The sequence below is a fragment of the Dendrobates tinctorius genome, unplaced genomic scaffold (assembly GCF_039654945.1).
Source record: "Dendrobates tinctorius isolate UK_male_01 unplaced genomic scaffold, ASM3965494v1 ptg000386l, whole genome shotgun sequence".
Taxonomy (NCBI): Eukaryota; Metazoa; Chordata; class Amphibia; order Anura; family Dendrobatidae; genus Dendrobates; species Dendrobates tinctorius.
The window spans coordinates 1,122,293-1,149,541 of record NW_027362052.1 but is presented as its reverse complement, the minus strand read 5'-3'; the positions used below and the strand labels follow the sequence as shown (position 1 = coordinate 1,149,541).

Here is a 27,249-nt window from a genome sequence, read left to right as displayed (position 1 = left end):
CCACCTTTCAGGTCTTATCTACAGCATTCCATAATGGGTCCGACCAGCAAGATGAGAAAAATATGTTTTATTATACTCACCCGGGGGGCGGACCGGTCCGACGGGTGTCGCAGGTCCGGGTCCAGTGCCTCCCATCTTCATGCAATGTCGTCCTCCTCCTTGCTTCTTGTCGCGCTCCTGCACAGGCGTACTGATCTTCCTTGTGGAGGGTAGAGCAGAGTACTGCAGTGCGCAGGCGCTGGGCCTCTCTGACCTTTCCCGGCGCCTACGCACTGCAGTACTTTGCTCTGCCCTCAACAGGGCAGACAATCACGCCTGCACAGGAGAGCGACAAGAAGCAAGCAGGAGGATGACATTGCATGAAGATGGGAGGCGTCGGACCCGCACCTGTGACGCTCATCGGACCGGATCGCCCGTCCCCGGGTGAGTATAATAAAACTTATTTTTCTTAACTTTCAGGTCGCCGGGTATATACTGAGCTGCACCAGGCCGGACGCCGAGTATATACTGAGCTGCACCAGGCAGGACGCCGGGTATATACTGAGCTGCACCAGGAAGGCCGAGTATATACTGAGCTGCACCAGGCAGGACGCCGAGAATATACTGAGCTGCACCAGGCAGGACGCCGAGTATATACTGAGCTGCACCAGGCAGGACGCCGAGTATATACTGAGCTGCACCAGGCAGGACGCCGAGTATATACTGAGCTGCACCAGGCAGGACGCCGAGTATATACTGAGCTGCACCAGGAAGGCCGAGTATATACTGAGCTGCACCAGGCAGGACGCCGGGTATATACTGAGCTGCACCAGGCAGGACGCCGAGTATATACTGAGCTGCACCAGGCAGGACGCCGGGTATATACTGAGCTGCACCAGGCAGGACGCCGAGTATATACTGAGCTGCACCAGGCAGGACGCCGAGTATATACTGAGCTGCACCAGGCAGGACGCCGAGTATATACTGAGCTGCACCAGGCAGGACGCCGAGTATATACTGAGCTGCACCAGGAAGGCCGAGTATATACTGAGCTGCACCAGGCAGGACGCCGGGTATATACTGAGCTGCACCAGGCAGGACGCCGAGTATATACTGAGCTGCACCAGGCAGGACGCCGGGTATATACTGAGCTGCACCAGGCAGGACGCTGAGTATATACTGAGCTGCACCAGGCAGGACGCCGAGTATATACTGAGCTGCACCAGGCAGGACGCCGAGTATATACTGAGCTGCACCAGGCAGGACGCCGAGTATATACTGAGCTGCACCAGGCAGGACGCCGAGTATATACTGAGCTGCACCAGGCAGGACGCCGAGTATATACTGAGCTGCACCAGGCAGGACGCCGAGTATATACTGAGCTGCACCAGGCAGGACGCCGAGTATATACTGAGCTGCACCAGGCAGGACGCCGAGTATATACTGAGCTGCACCAGGCAGGACGCCGAGTATATACTGAGCTGCACCAGGCAGGACGCCGAGTATATACTGAGCTGCACCAGGCAGGACGCCGAGTATATACTGAGCTGCACCAGGCAGGACGCCGAGTATATACTGAGCTGCACCAGGCAGGACGCCGAGTATATACTGAGCTGCACCAGGCAGGACGCCGAGTATATACTGAGCTGCACCAGGCAGGACGCCGAGTATATACTGAGCTGCACCAGGCAGGACGCCGAGTATATACTGAGCTGCACCAGGCAGGACGCCGAGTATATACTGAGCTGCAACAGGCAGGACGCCGAGTATATACTGAGCTGCACCAGGCAGGACGCCGAGTATATACTGAGCTGCACCAGGCAGGACGCCGAGTATATACTGAGCTGCACCAGGCAGGACGCCGAGTATATACTGAGCTGCACCAGGCAGGACGCCGAGTATATACTGAGCTGCACCAGGCAGGACGCCGAGTATATACTGAGCTGCACCAGGCAGGACGCCGAGTATATACTGAGCTGCACCAGGCAGGACACTGGGTATATATTGAGCACTCACCAGGCAGGATGCTGGGTATATACTGGGCACTCACAAGGCAGGATGCTGGGTATATACTGATCACTCACCAGGCAGGACACTGAGTATATACTGAGAACTCACAAGGCAGGATGCTGGGCATATACGCAGCTGCACCAGGAAGGATGCTGGGTGTATATTGAGCTGCACCAAGCAGGACGCCGTGTATATACGGACCACTCACCAGGCAGGACGCCGGTTATATACTGAGCACCCACCAGGCAGGACACTGGGTATATACTTAGCACTCACCAGGCAGGATGCTGGGTATATACAGAGCTGCACCAGGTCGGATGCTGGGTGTATCATGAACTGCACCAGGCAGCCAGGCAGGACACGGGTGTATAGTGAGCTCTCACCAGGCAGGATGTTGGGTATATACAGAGCACTCACCAAGCAGGATGTTGGGTATATACAGAGCTGCACCAGGTAGGACGCCGGGTGTATAGTGAGCTGCACCAGGTAGGACGACATGTATATACAGAGCTGCCCCAGGCAGGATGACATGTATATACTGAGCTGCCCCAGGCAGCAGGCGGGTGTATAGTGAGCTGCCCCAGGCAGGACGCTGGTTGGATATTGAGTAGGTTGGTACCTGAGTGCCCACCAGGTAGCATGCTGGGTTTATCTCCCGCAAACAGCGAGGCAGTATTACTCGCTCTCCTTTCTGACATGAAGACTCCTGCCCAATGCGAAAAAGTGCTGCACCCTGAGAATTTGGGACCTGAGGAGAGAAGAAGTCATTGAGCCGCCTTATTCTGGTCACTGAGGAGGAAACTTCTCGCGATAATGACACTCACTCTGATATCTGCAATCTGAACCCCCGTCCTGTCTGCAAACGTCAGCACACGAGGGTGAGACGTGAAGTCACTCCACCTCCAGCGCGGGTCGTCACGGAAAAACATGGAATCAGGATCCTGCCGTACTCGCCGCAACCTGGGGGAAATATAGGGGTTAATTCACAGAAAGGAGGCCAATAGGGGTCACAGGAAGGAGGGAGGGAGGGGGCTCCCAGTCTATACATACCCGGTCTCTACACTCCACAGGTAAAGGGTCCCACTGTCAGTGCACACACAAAACTCACCCGGGATGTGGGGGCTGCAAGAAGAGGGGAGTCAGGGATGAACAATGCGTAGAGAGGCGGAGACTGGACATAATCCGGCACGGATGCAGAGCGTCGCTCCCCCAGGCGTTACCTGGCATTGATGCAGGTGCTCGAGGTCGTCGTTTTTACAGCACAGAGAGGATTGGGGGGATCCTGAGCAGAGAAACTCCAGGAGGCCAAATGAAAAGCAGAACGAGCACCTACGATCACTGTGGAGACATAAGAGAAAGTCCAGCACCTCCGACTTCTGACATCTTATTTACAGCCGTGGGCCCGCGTCCAGGCGCCTCCACCCGACTCCACCCCCCCTTGTCCAGGCGCCTCCACCCGACTCCACCCCCGTGTCCAGGCGCCTCTACCTGACTCCACCCTCACGCGTCCAGGCACCTCCACCCAACTCCACTGTATCCTATGATGGCTCAAGTCACCCACGACAATACCCACCAATCAAAGACTACCAAGATTGACCTAGTCTACCGGCATTGATATTCTCCTGGGTTCAGTGTCACTGCAGCCAAACAAATCCAGCGTGCTCCATGGCGATTAGTACAATCCCCTCTAGATACAGGACCCATCTCCTCCCTGAACGGTATGATGGCCGCTGTTCCATGGTGATTAGTACGATCACCTTTAGATACAGGACACGTCTCCATCCTGAACAGTATGATGGCCGTGTGTTCAACGGTGATTAGTACGATCACCTCTAGATACAGGGCATGTCTCCTTCCTGAACGGTATGATGGCCGCGTGCTCCATGGTGATTAGTACGATCACCTCTAGATACAGGGCATGTCTCCTTCATGAACGGTATGATGGCTGCATGCTCCATGGTGATTAGTACGATCACCTTTAGATACAGGACCCGCCTCCTTCCTGAACAGTATGATGGCCGTGTGTTCCATGGTGATTAGTACGATCACCTCTAGATACAGGGCATGTCTCCTTCCTGAACGGTATGATGGCCGCGTGCTCCATGGTGATTAGTACGATCACCTCTAGATACAGGGCATGTCTCCTTCCTGAACGGTATGATGGCCGCATGCTCCATGGTGATTAGTACGATCACCTCTAGATACAGGACCCGCCTCCTTCCTGAACAGTATGATGGCCGCGTGTTCCATGGTGATTAGTACGATCACCTCTAGATACAGGGCATGTCTCCTTCCTGAACGGTATGATGGCCGCGTGCTCCATGGTGATTAGTACGATCACCTCTAGATACAGGACCCGCCTCCTTCCTGAACAGTATGATGGCCGTGTGCTCCGTGGTGATTAGTACGATCACCTCTAGATACAGGACCCGTCTCCTTCCTGAACGGTATGATGGCCACATGCTCCATGGTGATTAGCATGATCACCTCTAGATACAGGACCCGTCTCCTTCCTGAACGGTATGATGGCCGTGTGGTCCATGGTGATTAGTACGATCACCTCTAGATACAGGGCATGTCTCCTTCCTGAACGGTATGATGGCCGCGTGCTCCATGGTGATTAGTACGATCACCTCTAGATACAGGACCCGCCTCCTTCCTGAACAGTATGATGGCCACGTGTTCCATGGTGATTAGTACGATCACCTCTAGATACAGGGCATGTCTCCTTCCTGAACGGTATGATGGCCGCGTGCTCCATGGTGATTAGTACGATCACCTCTAGATACAGGACCCGCCTCCTTCCTGAACAGAATGATGGCCGTGTGCTCCGTGGTGATTAGTACGATCACCTCTAGATACAGGACCCGTCTCCTTCATGAACGGTATGATGGCCACATGCTCCATGGTGATTAGCATGATCACCTCTAGATACAGGACCCGTCTCCTTCCTGAACGGTATGATGGCAGCGTGCTCCATGGTGATTAGCATGATCACCTCTAGATACAGGACCCGCCTCCTTCCTGAACAGTATGATGGCCGCGTGCTCCATGGTGATTAGCATGATCACCTCTAGATACAGGACCCGTCTCCTTCCTGAACGGTATGATGGCCGCGTGCTCCATGGTGATTAGCATGATCACCTCTAGATACAGGACCCGCCTCCTTCCTGAACAGTATGATGGCCGCATGCTCCATGGTGATTAGTACGATCACCTCTAGATACAGGACCCGCCTCCTTCCTGAACAGTATGATGGCCGCGTGCTCAATGGTGATTAGTACGATCACCTCTAGATACAGGACCCGCCTCCTTCCTGAACAGTATGATGGCCGCGTGCTCCATGGTGATTAGCATGATCACCTCTAGATACAGGACCCGTCTCCTTCCTGAACAGTATGATGGCCGCGTGCTCCATGGTGATTAGTACGATCACCTCTAGATACAGGACCCGCCTCCTTCCTGAACAGTAAGATGGCCACGTGCTCCATGGTGATTAGCATGATCACCTCTAGATACAGGACCCGCCTCCTTCCTGAACAGTATGATGGCTGCATGCTCCATGGTGATTAGTACGATCACCTCTAGATACAGGACCCGTCTCCTTCCTGAACGGTATGATGGCCGCATGCTCCATGGTGATTAGTACGATCACCTCTAGATACAGGGCATGTCTCCTTCCTGAACGGTATGATGGCCGTGTGCTCCGTGGTGATTAGTATGATCATCTCTAGATACAGGACCCGTCTCCTTCCTGAACGGTATGATGGCCGCATGCTCCATGGTGATTAGTACGATCATCTCTAGATACAGGACACGTCTCCTTCCTGAACAGTATGATGGCCACGTGCTCCATGGTGATTAGTATGATCACCTCTAGATACAGGACCCGCCTCCTTCCTGAACAGTATGATGGCCGCGTGCTCCATGGTTATTAGTACGATCACCTCTAGATACAGGGCATGTCTCCTTCCTGAACGGTATGATGGCCGTGTGCTCCGTGGTGATTAGTACGATCACCTCTAGATACAGGACCCGTCTCCTTCCTGAACGGTATGATGGCCGCATGCTCCATGGTGATTAGTACGATCACCTCTAGATACAGGACACGTCTCCTTCCTGAACGGTATTGATGGCCTCGTGATCCATGGTGATTAGTACGATCACCTCTAGATACAGGGCATGTCTCCTTCCTGAACGGTATGATGGCCGTGTGCTCCGTGGTGATTAGTACGATCACCTCAAGATACAGGACCCGTCTCCTTCCTGAACGGTATGATGGCAGCATGCTCCATGGTGATTAGTACGATCACCTCTAGATACAGGACCCGTCTCCTTCCTGAATGGTATGATGGCCGCGTGCTCCATGGTGATTAGTACGATCACCTCTAGATACAGGGCATGTCTCTTTCCTGAACGGTATGATTGCCGCGTGCTCCATGGTGATTAGTACGATCACCTCTAGATACAGGGCATGTCTCTTTCCTGAACGGTATGATTGCCGCGTGCTCCATGGTGATTAGTACGATCACCTCTAGATACAGGACACGTCTCCTTCCTGAACGGTATGATGGCCGCGTGCTCCATGGTGATTAGTACGATCACCTCTAGATACAGGACCCATCTCCTTCCTGAACGGTATGGCCACGTGCTCCATGGTGATTAATACGATCACCTCTAGATACAGGACGCGTCTCCTACCTGAACGGTATGATGGCCACGTGCTCCATGGTGATTAGTACGATCACCTCTAGATACAGGACCCGTCTCCTTCCTAAACTGTATGATGGCCACGTGCTCCATGGTGATTAGTATGATCACCTCTAGATACAGGACACGTCTCCTTCCTGAAAGGTATGATGGCCGCATGCTCCATGGTGAATAGTACGATCACCTCTAGATACAGGACCCATCTCCTTCCTGAACGGTATGATGGCCGTGTGCTCCATGGTGATTAGTACGATCACCTCTAGATACAGGACCCGTCTCCTTCCTGAACGGTATGATGGCCGCATGCTCCAAGGCGATTAGTACGATCACCTCTAGATACAGGACCCGTCTCCTTCCTGAACGGTATGATGGCCACGTGCTCCATGGTGATTAGTACGAACACCTCTAGATACAGGACACGTCTCCTTCCTGAACAGTATGATGGCCGCGTGCTTTGTGGTGATTAGTACGATCACCTCAAAATACAGGACCCATCTCCTTCCTGAACGGTATGATGGCCGCGTGCTTTGTGGTGATTAGTACAATCACCTCAAAATACAGGACCCATCTCCTTCCTGAACGGTATGATGGCCACGTGCTCCATGGTGATTAGTACGATCACCTCTAGATACAGGACCCGTCTCCTTCCTGAACGGTATGATGGCCGCGTGCTTTGTGGTGATTAGTACGATCACCTCAAGATACAGGACCCATCTCCTTCCTGAATGGTATGATGGCCGGGTGCTCCATGGTGATTAGTACGATCACCTCTATATACAGGACCCGTCTCCTTCCTGAACGGTATGATGGCCGCGTGCTCCATGGTGATTAGTACGATCACCTCTATATACAGGACCCGTCTCCTTCCTGAACGGTATGATGGCCGTGTGCTCCATGGTGATTAGTACGATCACCTCTATATACAGGACCCGTCTCCTTCCTGAACGGTATGATGGCCGTGTGCTCCATGGTGATTAGTACGATCACCTCTATATACAGGACCCGTCTCCTTCCTGAACGGTATGATGGCCCACCTCTAGATACAGGACCCATCTCCTTCCTGAACAGTATGCAGACCGGGTACTCAATGATTAGTACTGTGGGGAGCTAGCCACTTACTAGAGAGTACTGGATGAATGAATGCAGAGTGGAATCCACGGCTCTAAGGGATACAGATTTTCTCCAGCACCAGTTGTCGATATTATTGCGTATTATTAGATATTTGCTTGCTGCGTTTTAATAGTGATTTTCTTGCTCATCAGTTCAGCCTCAGGAATCAATGTTTCCATTCAGTGACAGTAAGCAGTGGAATACATACAGGCAGGATCATATGTAAACCTAAAGGCCCCTTTACATTTAGCGATGCACCAGTGATCCCGACCACGATACGACCTGGTCAGGATCGCTGGTGCATCGCCAAATGGTCGCTAGTGAGCTGCCACACAGGCAGATCTCACAGCGATGCAGCGACACAGCAGTGGTCGTTACTTACCTTTCAGACGCGGCGACCCTGACGTCCTCCCGCCCGCGTCCACGCGTCACTCGTCGGCGCCAGCAGGAAACCCAGCAGGAAGCGCCCGACGAGAAATGGAGCTGCACGACCTCACGCGATCAGCGACAGACAGTGGGGGAGCTGGTCGGAGGCAAATATCACACATAGTGGTATCGCTAGCAATATCGCTGCTGTGTCACAAAATCGGTGATGCTTTAGCGATATCGCTATGTGTAAAACCCCCTTAAGGCCAGACCCAAGATTGGTAATCAATGAACGCTACCATTTCATTGTTCTTGCAGCCATTAATCCCATTGTGTGGAATGGGATTGCAGACCCAATGGAGCCGTCACTACAGGTGCTCTTACATACAATCCCAGGTGATCAGCTTCTAGAATATTCTTTATTCTTTTAGATAAAGGCCAATGTTTAAGAGGGAGGGAGGAAAAGAAGCCACATCAAGCAGTTGTTGGGAGTGACGTTGAGGGTAGAGGAGCTAGGCTGAGGTCCTGGAGCCATGGATGAATGGCCTATGGAGTTTTAGGCTGTGTGCACACGCTGCGGATTAGGTGCGGATTCATCCGCGCGGATTTTGTAAAATCCGCAGGTGAAACCGCAGGTCAAAATACCTGCGGTTTTACCTGCGGATTGCTCTGCGGTTTTGCCCTGCGGTTTTTCATCTCCTCAATGGAGGAGATGGCAAACCGCAGGGGAATCCGCAGAAAGAATTGACATGTCAATTCTTTCTGCGGATTGAAAACCGCAGATAATCCGCCCGGAAAATTCCGCACCATCTGCACTGCGGTTTTTGATTCCCATAGGGAATCATGCTACTGTACACCGCAGCAAAAACCGCTGCGGAACCGCAGCAAAATCCGCAGTGTTTGCACACAGCCTTAGAGATCGGTTGCTGGCTGGGCTGGATCCTCCTGCTATGGCTGAGGGATCTCTCGTCTGGATTTCATGAACTTTCTGAAGGACTATTGCTCCTTGATACATGGGCATCGGATGTGTAATCACAATGGGAGGGGCATGGACTGTGACAGACTATACTGATGAGATTTCGTGGGCCAACCAAAAGTTGGGAGACAGTGTGTATCGCCGGGTACAGAGGCAGTGGGACTAGCAGCCTCGGGGAAAGGATCTTTTGGACTGAAGACATTGTATTTTGCCCAACTACCTAGATTTGTTGTAAAACTATGGACGTAAGGCATAAAAAAAATAGTAGCATTGTTAACTGCCTAGATGATTATTACAACTCACAACCTCAGAACTTCACAAGTACAAGTACATTGCCTCTAAGTCAAGGCCCAATCTCCTTCACGTACGATATGATGGCCGAGTACTCCATGGTGAATAGTACATTCACGGTATGATGGGCATTTGCACTCATATTATGGCTTGAACAAATGACCGTGGGAACTTTAGGAGTCCTGTGTTTACAGTCACTGGTGGCTTATTCAGGTGCACCTACAGTCATCGGTCCCTTATACAAGCGCGCCCAGTCACTGCAACCAGGCATGTCTACAGTCACCGATCCATAAACCAAGCACACCCACTGCCACTAGAGTCAGTCATGCCTACAGTCACCAGTCCCTTATTCTGGTGTGCCTACAGTCACTGGTGGCTTATTCAGGTGCGTCCATAGTCACCGGAGCCAGGTGTGCCTACATTCAGCGGTCCCTTATTCAGGTGCGTCCACAGTCACCGGAGCCAGGTGTGATTCAGCGGTCACTTATTCAGGTGTGCCTACAGTCATTGGTCCCTTATTCAGGTGTGTCCACAGTCACCGGAGCCAGGTGTGCCTACAGTCATTGGTTCCTTATTCAGGTACGTCCACAGTCACCGGAGCCAGGTGTGCCTACATTCAGCTGTCCTTTATTCAGGTGTGCCTACAGTCATTGTTCCCTTATTCAGGTGCGTCCAGAGTCACCGGAGCCAGGTGTGCCTACATTCAGCGGTCACTTATTCAGGTGCGTCCACAGTCACCGGAGCCAGGTGTGCCTACATTCAGCGGTCACTTATTCAGGTGCGTCCACAGTCACCGGAGCCAGGTGTGCCTACATTCAGCGGTCACTTATTCAGGTGCGCCTACAGTCATTGCTCCCTTATTCAGGTGTGCCTACATTCAGCGGTCACTTATTCAGGTGCGTCCACAGTCACCGGAGCCAGGTGTGATTCAGCGGTCACTTATTCAGGTGCGCCTACAGTCATTGGTCCCTTATTCAGGTGCGTCCACAGTCACCGAAGCCAGGTGTGCCTACATTCAGCGGTCACTTATTCAGGTGCGTCCACAGTCACCGGAGCCAGGTGTGATTCAGCGGTCCCTTATTCAGGTGCGCCTACAGTCATTGGTCCCTTATTCAGGTGTGTCCACAGTCACCGGAGCCAGGTGTGATTCAGCGGTCCCTTATTCAGGTGTGCCTACAGTCATTGGTCCCTTATTCAGGTGTGTCCACAGTCACCGGAGCCAGGTGTGCCTACATTCAGCGGTCCCTTCTTCAGGTGCGTCCACAGTCACCGGAGCCAGGTGTGATTCAGCGGTCACTTATTCAGGGCGTCCACAGTCACCGGAGCCAGGTGTGATTCAGCGGTCACTTATTCAGGTGCGTCCACAGTCACCGGAGCCAGGTGTGATTCAGCGGTCCCTTCTTCAGGTGTGTCCACAGTCACCGGAGCCAGGTGTGTCTACATTCAGCGGTCACTTATTCAGGTGCGTCCACAGTCACCGGAGCCAGGTGTGATTCAGCGGTCCCTTATTCAGGTGTGCCTACAGTCATTGGTCCCTTATTCAGGTGTGTCCACAGTCACCGGAGCCAGGTGTGCCTACATTCAGCGGTCCCTTCTTCAGGTGCGTCCACAGTCACCGGAGCCAGGTGTGCCTACATTCAGCGGTCACTTCTTCAGGTGTGTCCACAGTCACCGGAGCCAGGTGTGCCTACATTCAGCGGTCCCTTCTTCAGGTGCGTCCACAGTCACCGGAGCCAGGTGTGATTCAGCGGTCACTTATTCAGGTGCGTCCACAGTCACCGGAGCCAGGTGTGCCTACATTCAGCGGTCACTTCTTCAGGTGTGTCCACAGTCACCGGAGCCAGGTGTGCCTACATTCAGCGGTCCCTTCTTCAGGTGCGTCCACAGTCACCGGAGCCAGGTGTGATTCAGCGGTCCCTTATTCAGGTGCGCCTACAGTCATTGGTCCCTTATTCAGGTGTGTCCACAGTCACCGGAGCCAGGTGTGATTCAGCGGTCCCTTATTCAGGTGTGCCTACAGTCATTGGTCCCTTATTCAGGTGTGTCCACAGTCACCGGAGCCAGGTGTGCCTACATTCAGCGGTCCCTTCTTCAGGTGCGTCCACAGTCACCGGAGCCAGGTGTGATTCAGCGGTCACTTATTCAGGGCGTCCACAGTCACCGGAGCCAGGTGTGATTCAGCGGTCACTTATTCAGGTGCGTCCACAGTCACCGGAGCCAGGTGTGATTCAGCGGTCCCTTCTTCAGGTGTGTCCACAGTCACCGGAGCCAGGTGTGTCTACATTCAGCGGTCACTTATTCAGGTGCGTCCACAGTCACCGGAGCCAGGTGTGATTCAGCGGTCCCTTATTCAGGTGTGCCTACAGTCATTGGTCCCTTATTCAGGTGTGTCCACAGTCACCGGAGCCAGGTGTGCCTACATTCAGCGGTCCCTTCTTCAGGTGCGTCCACAGTCACCGGAGCCAGGTGTGCCTACATTCAGCGGTCACTTCTTCAGGTGTGTCCACAGTCACCGGAGCCAGGTGTGCCTACATTCAGCGGTCCCTTCTTCAGGTGCGTCCACAGTCACCGGAGCCAGGTGTGATTCAGCGGTCACTTATTCAGGTGCGTCCACAGTCACCGGAGCCAGGTGTGCCTACATTCAGCGGTCCCTTCTTGAGGTGTGTCCACAGTCACCGGAGCCAGGTGTGCATACATTCAGCGGTCCCTTCTTCAGGTGCGTCCACAGTCACCGGAGCCAGGTGTGATTCAGCGGTCACTTATTCAGGTGCGTCCACAGTCACCGGAGCCAGGTGTGCCTACATTCAGCGGTCACTTATTCAGGTGCGTCCACAGTCACCGGAGCCAGGTGTGATTCAGCGGTCACTTATTCAGGTGCGTCCACAGTCACCGGAGCCAGGTGTGCCTACATTCAGCGGTCACTTATTCAGGTGTGCCTACAGTCACCGGAGCCAGGTGTGATTCAGCGGTCCCTTATTCAGGTGCGTCCACAGTCACCGGAGCCAGGTGTGCCTACATTCAGCGGTCACTTATTCAGGTGTGCCTACAGTCACCGGAGCCAGGTGTGATTCAGCGGTCCCTTATTCAGGTGCGTCCACAGTCACCGGAGCCAGGTGCGCCTACATTCAGCGGTCACTTATTCAGGTGCGTCCACAGTCACCGGAGCCAGGTGTGATTCAGCGGTCACTTATTCAGGTGCGTCCACAGTCACCGGAGCCAGGTGTGCCTACATTCAGCGGTCACTTATTCAGGTGTGCCTACAGTCACCGGAGCCAGGTGTGATTCAGCGGTCCCTTATTCAGGTGCGTCCACAGTCACCGGAGCCAGGTGTGCCTACATTCAGCGGTCACTTATTCAGGTGTGCCTACAGTCACCGGAGCCAGGTGTGATTCAGCGGTCCCTTATTCAGGTGCGTCCACAGTCACCGGAGCCAGGTGCGCCTACATTCAGCGGTCACTTATTCACATGTGCCCACAGTCATTGGTCCCTTATTCAGGTGCGTCTACAGTCACCGGAGCCAGGTGCGCCTACATTCGGGGGTCGCTTATACAGGCAGCCATACATTGTATTGCACTCATTATATAGCAGCATTACCTCCACCACGCTTCTCACCCATTATTCACATACACTATAGTCTACTCAGCCGTCAGTCCCATACACCCCCAGCTTACTTTGCTCGTGGTGGCCAGTGCTCACTTGCTGGATTCGCTCTTTTAGCTCATAGACAGCCGGATCTCCGAGTAATTTCACTCCCGGTTCATGACATTCATCCACGAGACACTGCTGGAAATCTGACCCAGGATAAGGAAGCCAAAAACACCTCCAGACACCTCAGAGAGGAGGACGGGGAGAAAGGAAACCACAACATACAACAAAGAAGGTACACAGGAGACCACCCCCATATGGCAAAGATGGGCAGTACAGGTGACCCCGCACACAGCAGAGACCAGCGAGAAGGAGGAAGCCTGGAGGAGAGCGGTGAGACGACAGGACCAACGTGTTATCACTACTTTAGTTGGATACGAAGCTGATTCATAGCTGCTCCTCTTGGATAGATCAGGCAGCCATAGGACGTGCCATGGTATGACGTCCAGGACAAAGCGCCCCCTGTGAGAGAACCCTGAAACTGCAACTTCCTCCAGTCCTCGGCCATTCCCTCATTCACCAACTCTGCCAGTAATCCTGGAGGCACGTCCTGAAGCCAACCGCCGGTGAAATAGGAAAAGGAGCGAGCGAGATAGGAGTTGTGAGAAAATGGACAACTGCAGCGAGAGAAAACGGGTATTACATGAAAAACCAGACAAAAAATATATAATTGTAAAAAGGAGGGAAAAATACAAAGAAACCAAAAGCAGGGCAGGAGGCGAAACACCGAGGAGTGAGTGAGGAGAGGCCAAACACCGAGAAGTGAGTGAGGAGAGGCCAAACACCGAGGAGTGAGCGAGGAGAGGCCAAACACCGAGAAGTGAGCGAGGAGAGGCCAAACACCGAGGAGTGACTGAGGCCAAACACCGAGGAGTGACTGAGGCCAAACACCGAGGAGTGACTGAGGCCAAACACCGAGGAGTGACTGAGGCCAAACACCGAGGAGTGACTGAGGCCAAACACCGAGGAGTGAGCGAGGAGAGGCCAAACACCGAGGAGTGAGCGAGGAGAGGCCAAACACCGAGGAGTGAGCGAGGAGAGGCCAAACACCGAGGAGTGAGCGAGGAGAGGCCAAACACCGAGGAGTGAGCGAGGAGAGGCCAAACACCGAGGAGTGAGCGAGGAGAGGCCAAACACCGAGGAGTGAGCGAGGAGAGGCCAAACACCGAGGAGTGAGCGAGGAGAGGCCAAACACCGAGGAGTGACTGAGGCCAAACACCGAGGAGTGACTGAGGCCAAACACCGAGGAGTGAGCGAGGAGAGGCCAAACACCGAGGAGTGACTGAGGCCAAACACCGAGGAGTGACTGAGGCCAAACACCGAGGAGTGAGCGAGGAGAGGCCAAACACCGAGGAGTGAGCGAGGAGAGGCCAAACACCGAGGAGTGACTGAGGCCAAACACCGAGGAGTGACTGAGGCCAAACACCGAGGAGTGAGCGAGGAGAGGCCAAACACCGAGGAGTGACTGAGGCCAAACACCGAGAAGTGAGCGAGGAGAGGCCAAACACCGAGGAGTGAGCGAGGAGAGGCCAAACACCGAGGAGTGACTGAGGCCAAACACCGAGGAGTGACTGAGGCCAAACACCGAGGAGTGAGCGAGGAGAGGCCAAACACCGAGAAGTGAGTGAGTGAGGAGAGGCCAAACACCGAGAAGTGAGTGAGGGGAGGCCAAACACCGAGAAGTGACTGAGGGGAGGAGAAACACCGAGAAGTGACTGAGGCGAAACACCGAGAAGTGACTGAGGCGAAACACCGAGAAGTGACTGAGGCGAAACACCGAGAAGTGACTGAGGCGAAACACCGAGAAGTGACTGAGGCGAAACACCGAGAAGTGACTGAGGCGAAACACCGAGAAGTGACTGAGGCGAAACACCGAGAAGTGACTGAGGCCAAACACCGAGAAGTGACTGAGGCCAAACACCGAGAAGTGACTGAGGCCAAACACCGAGAAGTGACTGAGGCCAAACACCGAGAAGTGACTGAGGCCAAACACCGAGAAGTGACTGAGGCCAAACACCGAGAAGTGACTGAGGCCAAACACCGAGAAGTGACTGAGGCCAAACACCGAGAAGTGACTGAGGCCAAACACCGAGAAGTGACTGAGGCCAAACACCGAGAAGTGACTGAGGCCAAACACCGAGAAGTGACTGAGGCGAAACACCGAGAAGTGACTGAGGCGAAACACCGAGAAGTGACTGAGGCGAAACACCGAGAAGTGACTGAGGCGAAACACCGAGAAGTGACTGAGGCGAAACACCGAGAAGTGACTGAGGCGAAACACCGAGAAGTGACTGAGGCGAAACACCGAGAAGTGACTGAGGCGAAACACCGAGAAGTGACTGAGGCCAAACACCGAGAAGTGACTGAGGCCAAACACCGAGAAGTGACTGAGGCCAAACACCGAGAAGTGACTGAGGCCAAACACCGAGAAGTGACTGAGGCCAAACACCGAGAAGTGACTGAGGCCAAACACCGAGAAGTGACTGAGGCCAAACACCGAGAAGTGACTGAGGCCAAACACCGAGAAGTGACTGAGGCCAAACACCGAGAAGTGACTGAGGCCAAACACCGAGAAGTGACTGAGGCCAAACACCGAGAAGTGACTGAGGCCAAACACCGAGAAGTGACTGAGGAGAGGCCAAACACCGAGGAATGACTGAGGCCAAACACCGAGGAGTGAGCGAGGAGAGGCCAAACACCGAGGAGTGACTGAGGCCAAACACCGAGGAGTGACTGAGGCCAAACACCGAGGAGTGACTGAGGCCAAACACCGAGGAGTGACTGAGGCCAAACACCGAGGAGTGACTGAGGCCAAACACCGAGGAGTGACTGAGGCCAAACACCGAGGAGTGACTGAGGCCAAACACCGAGGAGTGACTGAGGCCAAACACCGAGGAGTGACTGAGGCCAAACACCGAGGAGTGACTGAGGCCAAATACCGAGGAGTGACTGAGGCCAAATACCGAGGAGTGACTGAGGCCAAACACCGAGGAGTGACTGAGGCCAAACACCGAGGAGTGACTGAGGCCAAACACCGAGGAGTGAGCGAGGAGAGGCCAAACACCGAGAAGTGAGTGAGTGAGGAGAGGCCAAACACCGAGAAGTGAGTGAGGGGAGGCCAAACACCGAGAAGTGAGTGAGGGGAGGCCAAACACCGAGAAGTGACTGAGGGGAGGAGAAACACCGAGAAGTGACTGAGGCGAAACACCGAGAAGTGACTGAGGCGAAACACCGAGAAGTGACTGAGGCGAAACACAGAGAAGTGACTGAGGCGAAACACAGAGAAGTGACTGAGGCGAAACACCGAGAAGTGACTGAGGCGAAACACCGAGAAGTGACTGAGGCGAAACACCGAGAAGTGACTGAGGCGAAACACCGAGAAGTGACTGAGGCGAAACACCGAGAAGTGACTGAGGCGAAACACCGAGAAGTGACTGAGGCGAAACACCGAGAAGTGACTAAGGCGAAACACCGAGAAGTGACTGAGGAGAGGTGAAACACCGAGGAGTGAGGAGAGGCGAAACACAGAAAAGTGACTGAGGAGAGGCGAAACACCAAGAAGTGAGTGAGAAAACGATGAGAGAGAAATACTGGGAAATGACTGAGGAGGAGACAGAGAGAGAGGAAACAAGGGGAAGTATAAGAAGACAGAGAAAGAAGAGGAGAAATGCCGGTAAGTGACTGAGGAGAATACGGGAAGAGAAAGAAGAAACACTGGGAAGTGCCTGCGAAAACTGTGAGAAAGGAGAGGCGAAACACCGGGAAGTGAGTGAGGAGGAGAAAAAAGAGAGAGAGGAGAAACACCGGGAAGTGACCAAGAAGACTGTGAGAAAGGAGAGGCGAAACACTGGGAAGTGACAGAGAAGACTGAGAAAGGAGAGGCAAAACACAGGGAAGTGACTGAGGAGGAGATGGAGAGAGAGGAAATGAGAAAAAAGGGGAAGTATGAGAAGACAGAGAAAGAAGAGGTGAAACACTGGGAAGTGACTGAGAAGATGGGGAGCGAGAGAGGAGAAACACCAGTGACTGAGGAGAGGAAAAACACCGGGAAGTGAGAGAGAAAACGATGAGAGAGGAGAGGGAAACACTGGGAAGTGATTGAAGAGGAGACGGAGAGAGGAAATGTGAAACAAGGGGAAGTAACTGAGAAGACTGAGAAAGAAGAGGTGAAACCCTGGGAAGTGACTGAGGATAATACGGGAAGAGAAAGAGGAGAAACACTGGTAAGTGCCTGCGAAGACTGTGAGAAAGGAGAGGCGAAACACCTGGAAGTGACTGAGAAGATGGAGAGTAGAAAGGCGAAACACTGGGAAGTGACTGAGAAGAAGGGGAGAGAGGAAATGCGAAACGCCGGGAAGTAACGGAGAATACAGAGAGGAGAGCTGAAAGCGTGGGAAGTGACTGTGGAGATGGGCGGAGAAAGAGGAGAAATAACGGGAACTGACTGAGAAGACGGAGAGAGGCGAAAAACTGGGAAGTGACTGAGAAGCCTGGAAGAGTAAGAGGAGAAACACCGGGAACTGATTGAGAAGACAGAGAGAGAGGACAGGTGAAACCCTGGGAAGTGACTGAGGAGAAGACGGGGAGAGAGGAAATGCAAAACACCGGGAAGTAACTAAAATATGGAGGAGAGGTGAAACACCGGGAAGTGACTGAGGAAAAGACAGGAAGAGAGAGGAGAAACACCGGGAAGTGACAGAGAGGACTGTGAGAAAGGAGAGGTGAAACACAGGGAAGTGACTGAGGGGAAGGCGGAGAGAGAGGAGAAGCGAAACACTGGGAAGTGACTGAGGGGAAGGCGGAGAGAGAGGAGAAGCAAAACACTGGGAAGTGACAGAGAGGACTGTGAGAAAGGAGAGGCGAAACACAGGGAAGTGACTGAGGGCAAGGCGGAAAGAGAAGAGAAGCGAAACCCTGGGAAGTGACTGAGGAGAAGACGGGGAGAGAGGAAATGCAAAACACCGGGAAGTAACTAAAATATGGAGGAGAGGTGAAACACCGGGAAGTGACTGAGGAAAAGACAGGAAGAGAGAGGAGAAACACCGGGAAGTGACAGAGAGGACTGTGAGAAAGGAGAGGTGAAACACAGGGAAGTGACTGAGGGGAAGGCGGAGAGAGAGGAGAAGCGAAACACTGGGAAGTGACTGAGGGGAAGGCGGAGAGAGAGGAGAAGCAAAACACTGGGAAGTGACAGAGAGGACTGTGAGAAAGGAGAGGCGAAACACAGGGAAGTGACTGAGGGCAAGGCGGAAAGAGAAGAGAAGCGAAACACTGGGAAGTGACTGAGGGGAAGGCGGAGAGAGAGAAGCGAAACACTGGGAAGTGACTGAGGGGAAGACAGAGAGGAGAAGCGAAACACTGGGAAGTGACTGAGGGGAAGACAGAGAGGATAGGTGAAACACCAAGAAGTAATTGAGAAGTCAAGAGAGGAGAGCTGAAACCCTGGGAAGTGACTGAGAAGACGGGGAGAGAGGAAATGCGAAACACTGGGAAGAAACTGTGAATACAGAGAGGAGAGGTGAAACCATGGGAAGTGACTGAGGAGACGATAAGAGAAAGAGGAGAAACACCGGGAAGTGACTTGAAGACTATGAAAAAGGAGAGGCGAAAAACTGCGAAGTGACTGAGGAGAAGATGGTGAAAGGAAAGGTAAAACACAGGAAAATGACTGCGGAAAAGACGGAGGAAATACAAAACACCGGGAAGTGACTGCGGAAAAGACGGGGAGAGAGGAAATGCTAAACACCGGGAAGTAACTGAGAACACGGAAGAGAGGTGAAACCGTTGGAAGTGAGTGAGGAGAAGACGTGGAGAGAGGAGAGGTGAAACACCAGGACGTGACTGAGAAGACAGAGAAAGAGGAGAGGAGAAACACAGTGAAGAGACTGAGAAGATTTAGAGAGAGGAGAAGCTAAACACAGAGAAGTGACTGAGGAGAAGACGGAGAGAGAGGAGAGGCAAAACACCAGGAAGTAATTGAGAACACATTTTTTCATATTACACCCACAAGTTTAAATGTATTTTATTTGGATTTTATTTGATACAACACAAAGTAAACAGTATTTGTGATGTGTAACGGAAATGATACGAGGTTTTCTAATTATTTTATAAATACAAATGCAGCTCTGGCAGGATGTTTAGGGTCGCTGACCTGGTGGAAGGTGAACCTATGACCCCGTCTCAGTCTTTTGCAGCCTCTATACGGTTTTCCTCCAGGATGGTCCTGTCCATCTTCCCTGCCCCGCTGAAGAAAACCCTCATTACCGCATGATGCTAACCACCACCGTGACAGTGGGCGCGATGTTTTCAGGGTGATGTGCAGTGGTAATTTCCTGCTGCCACATATATCGTTTTACATTTAGCCCAGAAAGTTCTTCTTTGGTCTCATCTGGACAGAAAACCTTCTCCCACATGCTTCTTGTGTCCCCTACATGGCTTTTTGCATACTGCAAATGTGATCTCATATTGCTTTCCAAAATGGCTACTTTTTGCCACTATCCCTCGAAGGTCATGTTGTGAAGTCCACGACTAATAATTGTCTGGGGAAAGATTCTGTCCCCTGAGCTATGGCTACCTGAAGCTCACAGTGACCGTGGGCCTTGTGGAAGGTCGGCTCACTTAGCTGGCAGACACAGGCACACATGGAGTTAGAGTTTCTGGGTGGTGTAATGCATCATAAACCAACAGCCCAAACTGGTAACAGAAAAACAGCCAACAAATGAAAATAAAGAGGTTCATGAACAGTCCTGCCCAGCGCCTCTGGGACAACCCATATGGCAGCTCTCGCAGGAGTGAGCAGTCAGGAGGCTTCCCTCCGCCACACACAGAGAAGAAAAAAAACTGGATGGACATTATTTCAACAGCCACACCCTGGAGGTGGAGATATGGTGAGTAGATGTCCCGCCCACCTCGGACCTACCCACCTACAAACCCGCCCATAACATAGCATGCTGAAAAGAAACTTATGGGTTCTAGATCACAGAGGAAAGCAATCTCTGTGACACATATCTCCCCTCACCTACAGTGACCCTGTCACAGCCGCTTGACTGCTTCTCTAATTAGTGGTCTCCTTGCTTGGGATGTCATATGGCCATGTCTTGGTACGTTTGCAGCTGTGCCATCCTCCTCTCAGTTTTGGATGATGGATTGATCAGTATTCCATGAGATGTTGAAAGATTAGGCTACATTTTATAACCTAACCCTGCTCTACTCTTTTCCACAACTTTATCCCTGACCTGTCTGATGGGTTCATCGGCTTCCATGATGCAGTTTGATCTTTAATGTTGTCACACAAACCTCTGAGAGGTGGATTCAAAGTACTAATTATGTGACTTCAGGAGACGATTGGTCGCTCAGGATTTTATTTGAGTGGGGGGGGGGGGATCAGACTACAGGAGCTGATTATAAATGCACAGCACAATATTCAGATTTATATTTTTACAATTAGAAAACTTTGTAACATTTCCTTTGCCCGTCACAAATACTTTGCACTGGGATCACATAAAATCCATTTAAATTTGTGACTGTAACGTGAAAAAATGTGGAAAAGTTCAAGGACAATGAAGACTTTTTCAACGCACTTTAGATCTGATGAGAGACACTGAGAACAGACTAAAGTGGAGAAGATGGAAAAAGAGGAGAGGAGACACCAGGAGCAGCTGGAGCCCTGGCGGGGTGTGATGAAACATTACAAAGATGTGGAGCAGAGAAGGCGGCTCTCACTCTTGGAGGGGAGCAGTTTGCAGGGTCTCCATTAGGCCGGTCATGCGATGGACGCGTTCTCTGATCTTCCCCTGTAAAGACACAAAATACAAGTGAGAAAAATCGTCAATGTGTGTAGCTCCCTCGTAACAAGCTCCATCTACACCAGCACTCTCCCCGACCACCCTGTACACGTGAGCGCTCAGACCAATGTTCCTGTGCTCCCATGTGTGATGCGACAGTCTCTCATCCCCAGTGTGTAACACGACACTCTCACCCCCCCAGTGTGTAACACGACACTCACCCCCCCAGTGTGTAACACGACACACTCACCCCCCCAGTGTGTAACACGACACACTCACCCCCCCATGTGTAATACGACACACTCACCCCCCCATGTGTAATACGACACACTCACCCCCCATGTGTAATACGACACACTCACCCCCCCATGTGTAATACGACACACTTACCCCCGTGTGTAACACGACACACTCACCCCCGTGTGTAACACGACACACTCACCCCCGTGTGTAACACGACACACTCACCCCCGTGTGTAACACGACACACTCACCCCCGTGTGTAACACGACACACTCACCCCCCCAGTATGTAACACGACACTCTCACCCCCCCCAGTGTGTAACACGACACACTCACCCCCGTAACACGACACTCACCCCCCATGTGTAACACGACACACTCATCCCCCCAGTGTGTAACACGACACTCTCAACCCCCCGGTGTGTAACACGACACTCTCACCCCCCCAGTGTGTAACACGACACGCTCACCCCCCAGTGTGTAACACGACACGCTCACCCCTCGTGTGTAACGCGACACTCTCAACCCCCCGTGTCTAAAGTGACACTCTCAACCCCCTGTGTGTAACGTGACACACTCATCCCCGTGTGTAACGCAGCACTCTCCCCCCCGTATGTAAAGCAACACTCTCTCCCCCTGTGTGTAACGCGACACTCTCTCCCCTGTCCCCAGTGTAGTGTGACATTCTTGGGAGTGTCACCGTTAACAAGGCATCTCCCACGTAGCAGTGCGGCTCCAGGACTCGGCCCATACACTGAAAGGCAATGCTGCTATGATCCCAACAGAAACGACTCATCTATGGAGAAGAAAACAAAACATTACCATCCCCACAACCAACACCACCATCCCCACAACCACCAAACCCCCACAATCATCATTCCCACCAACATAATCCTCACAACCACCACCCCCACATCCACCAAGATCCCCACAACCACTATCCCCACAACCACCAAGATCCCCACAACCATAACCACCAAGATCCCCACAACCACTATCCCCACAACCACCACCAACATCATTTGCACAACCACCGTCCCCACACAACCCCCGCCATCAACACCATCATTTGCACAACCACCATCAACACAACCACCACCATCAACACAACCATGCGCACAACCACCATCACAACCACTATCCCCAAAACTGCCACCATAATCATCATCCCCACAACAACCACCATCATCATCATCCCCAAGTAGAATTAAGGAACTTAATATTACCTAGAAGCCTCTTCTACAGAATCAGGTCATAGAAAGATATGGACATGGAAAATTACCAGTTTTTCCACTAAAATGTTGTTTTAGCCCCAAGTTTCTAATTTTCAAAAGGGCCAATATGTAAAAATGGACCCTATAATTTGTTGCATAATTTCTCCTGAGTACACATATCCTACAGATGATCGGAAACTACTTTTGAGGCACAGTGCAAAGCTTAGAAGGGCAGGAGCTCCAAATAATAGTGTTGATTTTACGGTTATGGTTTGAGGGTACAATGACCCGATGGGAGAGCCCATGAGGTGACAACAGCAGAACCCCCCATAAGTGACCCCATTTACAAACTACACCTCTCAATGAAATCATCTAGTGGTTCAGTGATCACATAGACACCACAGCTGTGTCACAGAATTTTATAAAATTGGGCAGTGAAGAAAATATAAATTACATTTTACTAATAACATTTTGTTTTAGCCCCAGATTTTACATTTTCACACTGGGAAATTGGTAAAAATAGCACCAAAATTTGTCCCACAATTTCCACAGAACGTGGCAATAGCCCATAAGCGGCTGTACAGTACTACTTAGCCTTATGGAGAGAATCGGGAGCGACAGAGCGCTATTTGCCTCCTGGAGGGCAGATTTTCCTAAAATAGTTTGTGGACATCATATACAGAGCCCCTAATTGCTAGAAGAGCAGAACCCCTCAATCAAGTAACCCCATGTGCAATTTAAATGCATCTGGGATATATCTATGGGTGTAGGGACAATTTTGACTTTGTGGATAATTTTCAGAAACAAGCAGAAGAGGCCCAGCACATTGTAGGGCCCAGCAGACTGTGGGACCCCAAAAACTGTAGGGCCTCACATATTGTTGGGTGCCTCCATCTGCCTCATTATAGGGAATCTTCCACCAGACATTCTGTTTGAATCATGTATTTCAGAGAATTATACGGAAACCCCGGTGTAAGCGCTCAGCGCAGAGCGCAGGATAAATGTGTGTTGATCCTTACTAATATCTTTGGGAGGCAAAATGAACAAAACAGCAGGTGAAGAATTGGTTGTATTTTTTACGTCATTCCAGTGCAGTATAAGTGATTAGGCGAATTTATTCTTCGGGTCAGTGCGATTACAGCGACACCAGATTTATATTTTGACCCTTTTACACAATAAATTTTCTAGAAACAAAAATATATTATTTTTGCATTGCTTTACTCTGAGAGCTTTTTTATTCTTCCATTGATGGAGCTGTATGGCGGCTTGTTTTACGTGGGACAAGATGATATTTTCAGCCATACCATTATTTACAATAGGATTAGGATACAATACGATTGTGATCGCATTTTATTGCACGTTTTGCCTGGCTGCATCATGAAAAAAAATAAGTTTGTTCCTGCTACTTTTTACATTATGTTGTTCACGGAAGGGGTTAATGAGGCAGTATTTTAGATTAAGTGGATCTGGTTGCAGCAATACCAATATGTGCGCTTTTCTCATTTTGTTCTTACATAAATATATGTATTTATTTTCCTTTTTTGTTCACAGTTTTTCTTTTACTTCTTTCCTTAGCTCTTCTATGGGCCTTTCATGCCTCTGATCAGCGTTATGATGCACTCCAGCTGTCCTGCTATGAATGGTCTAACAGGACACCATAGCACTGGCAGCCAGCGATTACATTCAGGTGGAAGAGGGAGCTCCTTACACCTCCGAGCCTTCTAAACACTGTGATCGCCAGGACGTAACTGTGAATCAATGTGCAGGAACCTTTTCCAATCATGAAGTCCATTTACAGCACTATGTTGTAAAGGGGTTAACCTCCTCTCTACCAAAATTCTAAGTTCCAGCTGATACCGTGCCACCGAGAGCCGCCTCACCAAGGTCGCGCTACTATGAGCTAGCTGCCGGAAACCTCCCCACCGAGAGCCTCCCCACCGAGAGCAGCCCCACCAAAGCTGGGCCACCAAGAGCCTCCGGAGGCCGCCCAACCAAGGCTGTGTCACCGAGACCCGGCACACTGAGAGCCGCCTGAGGCCATCACACCAAAGGCTGCCCCACCAAGAGACAACTGATGCAGCACCACCACGGTCATGCCACCAAGAGCCGCATCACAGAGAGCCGCCTAGTATACACAGTAAATGGAGGGCACCACCAGAAAAAATTATATTTATATGTAAGAGCAAGAGGTCTCACCAGGGTATGCAAGTAGACATGTAATAGAGCATGAAAAAGTCAAACCCATAAAAGGGAGCACCTCAATTGCATAAGAAATATATATATACCAAATATATGTGTAATACAAAATTTGAATATTTATTATTCACAAAAAAAATACATACAGAGACAGAACGAAACACATATAGTATAAAAACAATTAAAATTGCATCTGTGTGCAAAGGAGACTCCAGACCAAATGCCACAGCTCAGTATAAGGGCAATGGCAAACTCTTTCCTTTCCAATGTTGCTTCCTTTTATGGGTTTGACTGTTTCTTGCTCTATTACAGAGAGCCGCCTGAAATCACCCCACCGAGATCCGCCATGTCCCATTAATCTTAGCTAATGGAGCAAAGGGTGAGAATGGACATTGGTGGCATGTAGCAGCTCACTGGTCGGTCACATCACTCACCTGGAGACATTGGGTCCAGCTGCTCTATAGTCCTATGATGGAACAGCTACATTATATCTACCCCCTTCCCTGCAGCCACGGAGAGGCTCGCTGAGGATCCCACCACTAGAATCAGTAGGTTACTGACCTGTTTGCTGAAGGCGAGTGACACCCCAGCCACATCCGGCTTCGTGTGACGCACAGACTTCGTCTTCCTATAAACCAGATCAAATTCAGTGACCGGTGGAAAATCACAGACTGCAAATATAAAGGAAAGAGTCAGAACCCCGAGTGTGCGGGCACGCTTCCCCCAATAATGGTGCAGAGCACGCAATCAACCCCACTCACATCTGCAAATACATATACGCACACACAAGTACAGTATATACACACACACACACACCAGCCTCAGCGCTTACAAACTCTCAGAGCTCCATGGAAAACATCAAGAAGGGTCCATCCCCCGACACGCTGTATAAAGGGTGCACAGCCTCCTCCCCGCCCCCTGTACACCCCAATAAGAAGGGTCCATCCCCTAACACACTGTATAAATGGTGCACAGCCTCCTCCCCGCACACTGTACACCCCAATAAGAAGGGTCCATCCCCTAACACACTGTATAAATGGTGCACAGCCTTCTCCCCGCCCCCTGTACACCCCAATAAGAAGGGTCCATCTCCTAACACGCCGTATAAATGGTGCACAGCCTCCTCCCCGCACACTGTACAACCCAATAAGAAGGGTCCATCCCCTAACACGCCGTATAAAGGGTGCACAGCCTCCTCCCCACACACTGTACACCCCAATAAGAAGGGTCCATCCCCAAACACACTGTATAAATGGTGCACAGCCTCCTCCCCGCCCCCTGTACTCCCCAATAAGAAGGGTCCATCCCCTAACACGCTGTATAAATGGTGCACAGCCTCCTCCCCGCACCCTGTACACCCCAATAAGAAGGGTCCATCTACTAACACGCTGTATAAATGGTGCACAGCCTACTCCCCGCACACCCCAAGAAGGGTCCATCCCCCAATACGCTGTATAAATGGTGCACAGCCTCCTCCCCGCCCCCTGTACACCCCAAGAAGGGTCCATCCCCCAACACACTGTATAAATGGTGCACAGCCTCTTCCCCGCCCCCTGTACACCCCAATAAGAGGGAAAGAGGGAGGCATATCTAAAGAAGAATATAATGCTGTCTGCAGAACCTGCAGGGCACAAATCAGATTAGCTAAAGCTGAAAATGAATTGAGGCTTGCAAGAGATGTCAAAAGCAATAATAAAGGATTTTGGGGATATGTCAAAAGTAAAAGAAAAGTCAAAGATGCTATAGGATTTTTACAGGATGAAAATGATGAAATGGTAAGACAGGATGTTGAGAAGGCTGAACTTTTAAATTCCTATTTTGCATCTGTTTTCTCTCAGAAAGGAAATGTAACATCAACTGTTCTTCACTGTCCTATTAAGGGAATAGAAGAATCCAGGATATCTATAAACAGAAAGATAGTGAGGAAACACTTAGCTAACCTAAATGAATTCAAGTCTCCAGGTCCAGATGAATTACACCCCAGAGCACTGAAGGAGATAGCAGAAGAAATTTTTGAACCCCTCTCCATAATCTTTGAAAATTCTTGGAGAACAGGAGAAGTACCAGAAGACTGGAGAAGAGCAAATGTTGTTTCTATCTTCAAAAAGGGGAAGAAGGTGGACCCAGGCAACTATAGGCCGGTGAGTCTGACTTCTATACCAGGAAAGATCTTTGAACAAATTATTAAACAACATGTATGTCAATACCTGGATAAGAATGAAGTGATTAAACAGAGTCAGCATGGGTTTGTAACTAATAAGTCATGTCAGACTAACTTAATTTCCTTCTATGACGGTATCACTGATTGGGTGGATCAAGGAAATGCTGTAAATATAGTATATCTTGACTTCAGCAAAGCATTTGACAAAGTCTCTCATACAATCCTTATTGAAAAAATGACTAAGTATGGAATGGACAAGGCAACTGTTAGGTGGATTCATAACTGGCTTAGTGATCGGACCCAAAGATTGGTCGTAAATGGCTGCACATCCAGTTGGAAGAATGTCTCAAGTGGGGTACCACAGGGCTCTGTCCTGGGCCCTGTATTGTTCAACATCTTTATCAACGATTTAGATGAAGGAATTGAGGGTAAACTGATTAAATTTGCTGATGACACAAAGCTAGGAGGGATAGCTAATACTAGAGAAGAGAGAGGATTCAAAAAGATTTAAATAAACTGGAGAAGTGAGCAGCAACTAACAGAATGGTTTTTAACAGGGAGAAA

At 51.1% G+C, this 27,249-nt stretch overlaps 1 protein-coding gene across 4 annotated transcripts in view; it reads right to left on the bottom strand.

Moving 5' to 3' along the window:
- The window catches only part of TAF1C (TATA-box binding protein associated factor, RNA polymerase I subunit C), a 116,903-nt gene that overhangs the window by 16,178 nt on the left and 73,476 nt on the right, over positions 1–27,249 (bottom strand). For all 4 annotated transcript variants that reach the window (XM_073563317.1, XM_073563318.1, XM_073563319.1 and 1 more), the window contains 9 exons: positions 25,086–25,195; positions 21,815–21,910; positions 20,810–20,880; positions 13,466–13,704; positions 13,114–13,233; positions 3,210–3,327; positions 3,040–3,111; positions 2,814–2,949; positions 2,609–2,737 (listed from right to left, as the gene is read on the bottom strand). In XM_073563317.1, coding sequence (XP_073419418.1) covers positions 2,609–2,737; positions 2,814–2,949; positions 3,040–3,111; positions 3,210–3,327; positions 13,114–13,233; positions 13,466–13,704; positions 20,810–20,880; positions 21,815–21,910; positions 25,086–25,195 — 1,091 coding nt within the window. The remainder of the gene's footprint in view (positions 1–2,608; positions 2,738–2,813; positions 2,950–3,039; positions 3,112–3,209; positions 3,328–13,113; positions 13,234–13,465; positions 13,705–20,809; positions 20,881–21,814; positions 21,911–25,085; positions 25,196–27,249) is intronic.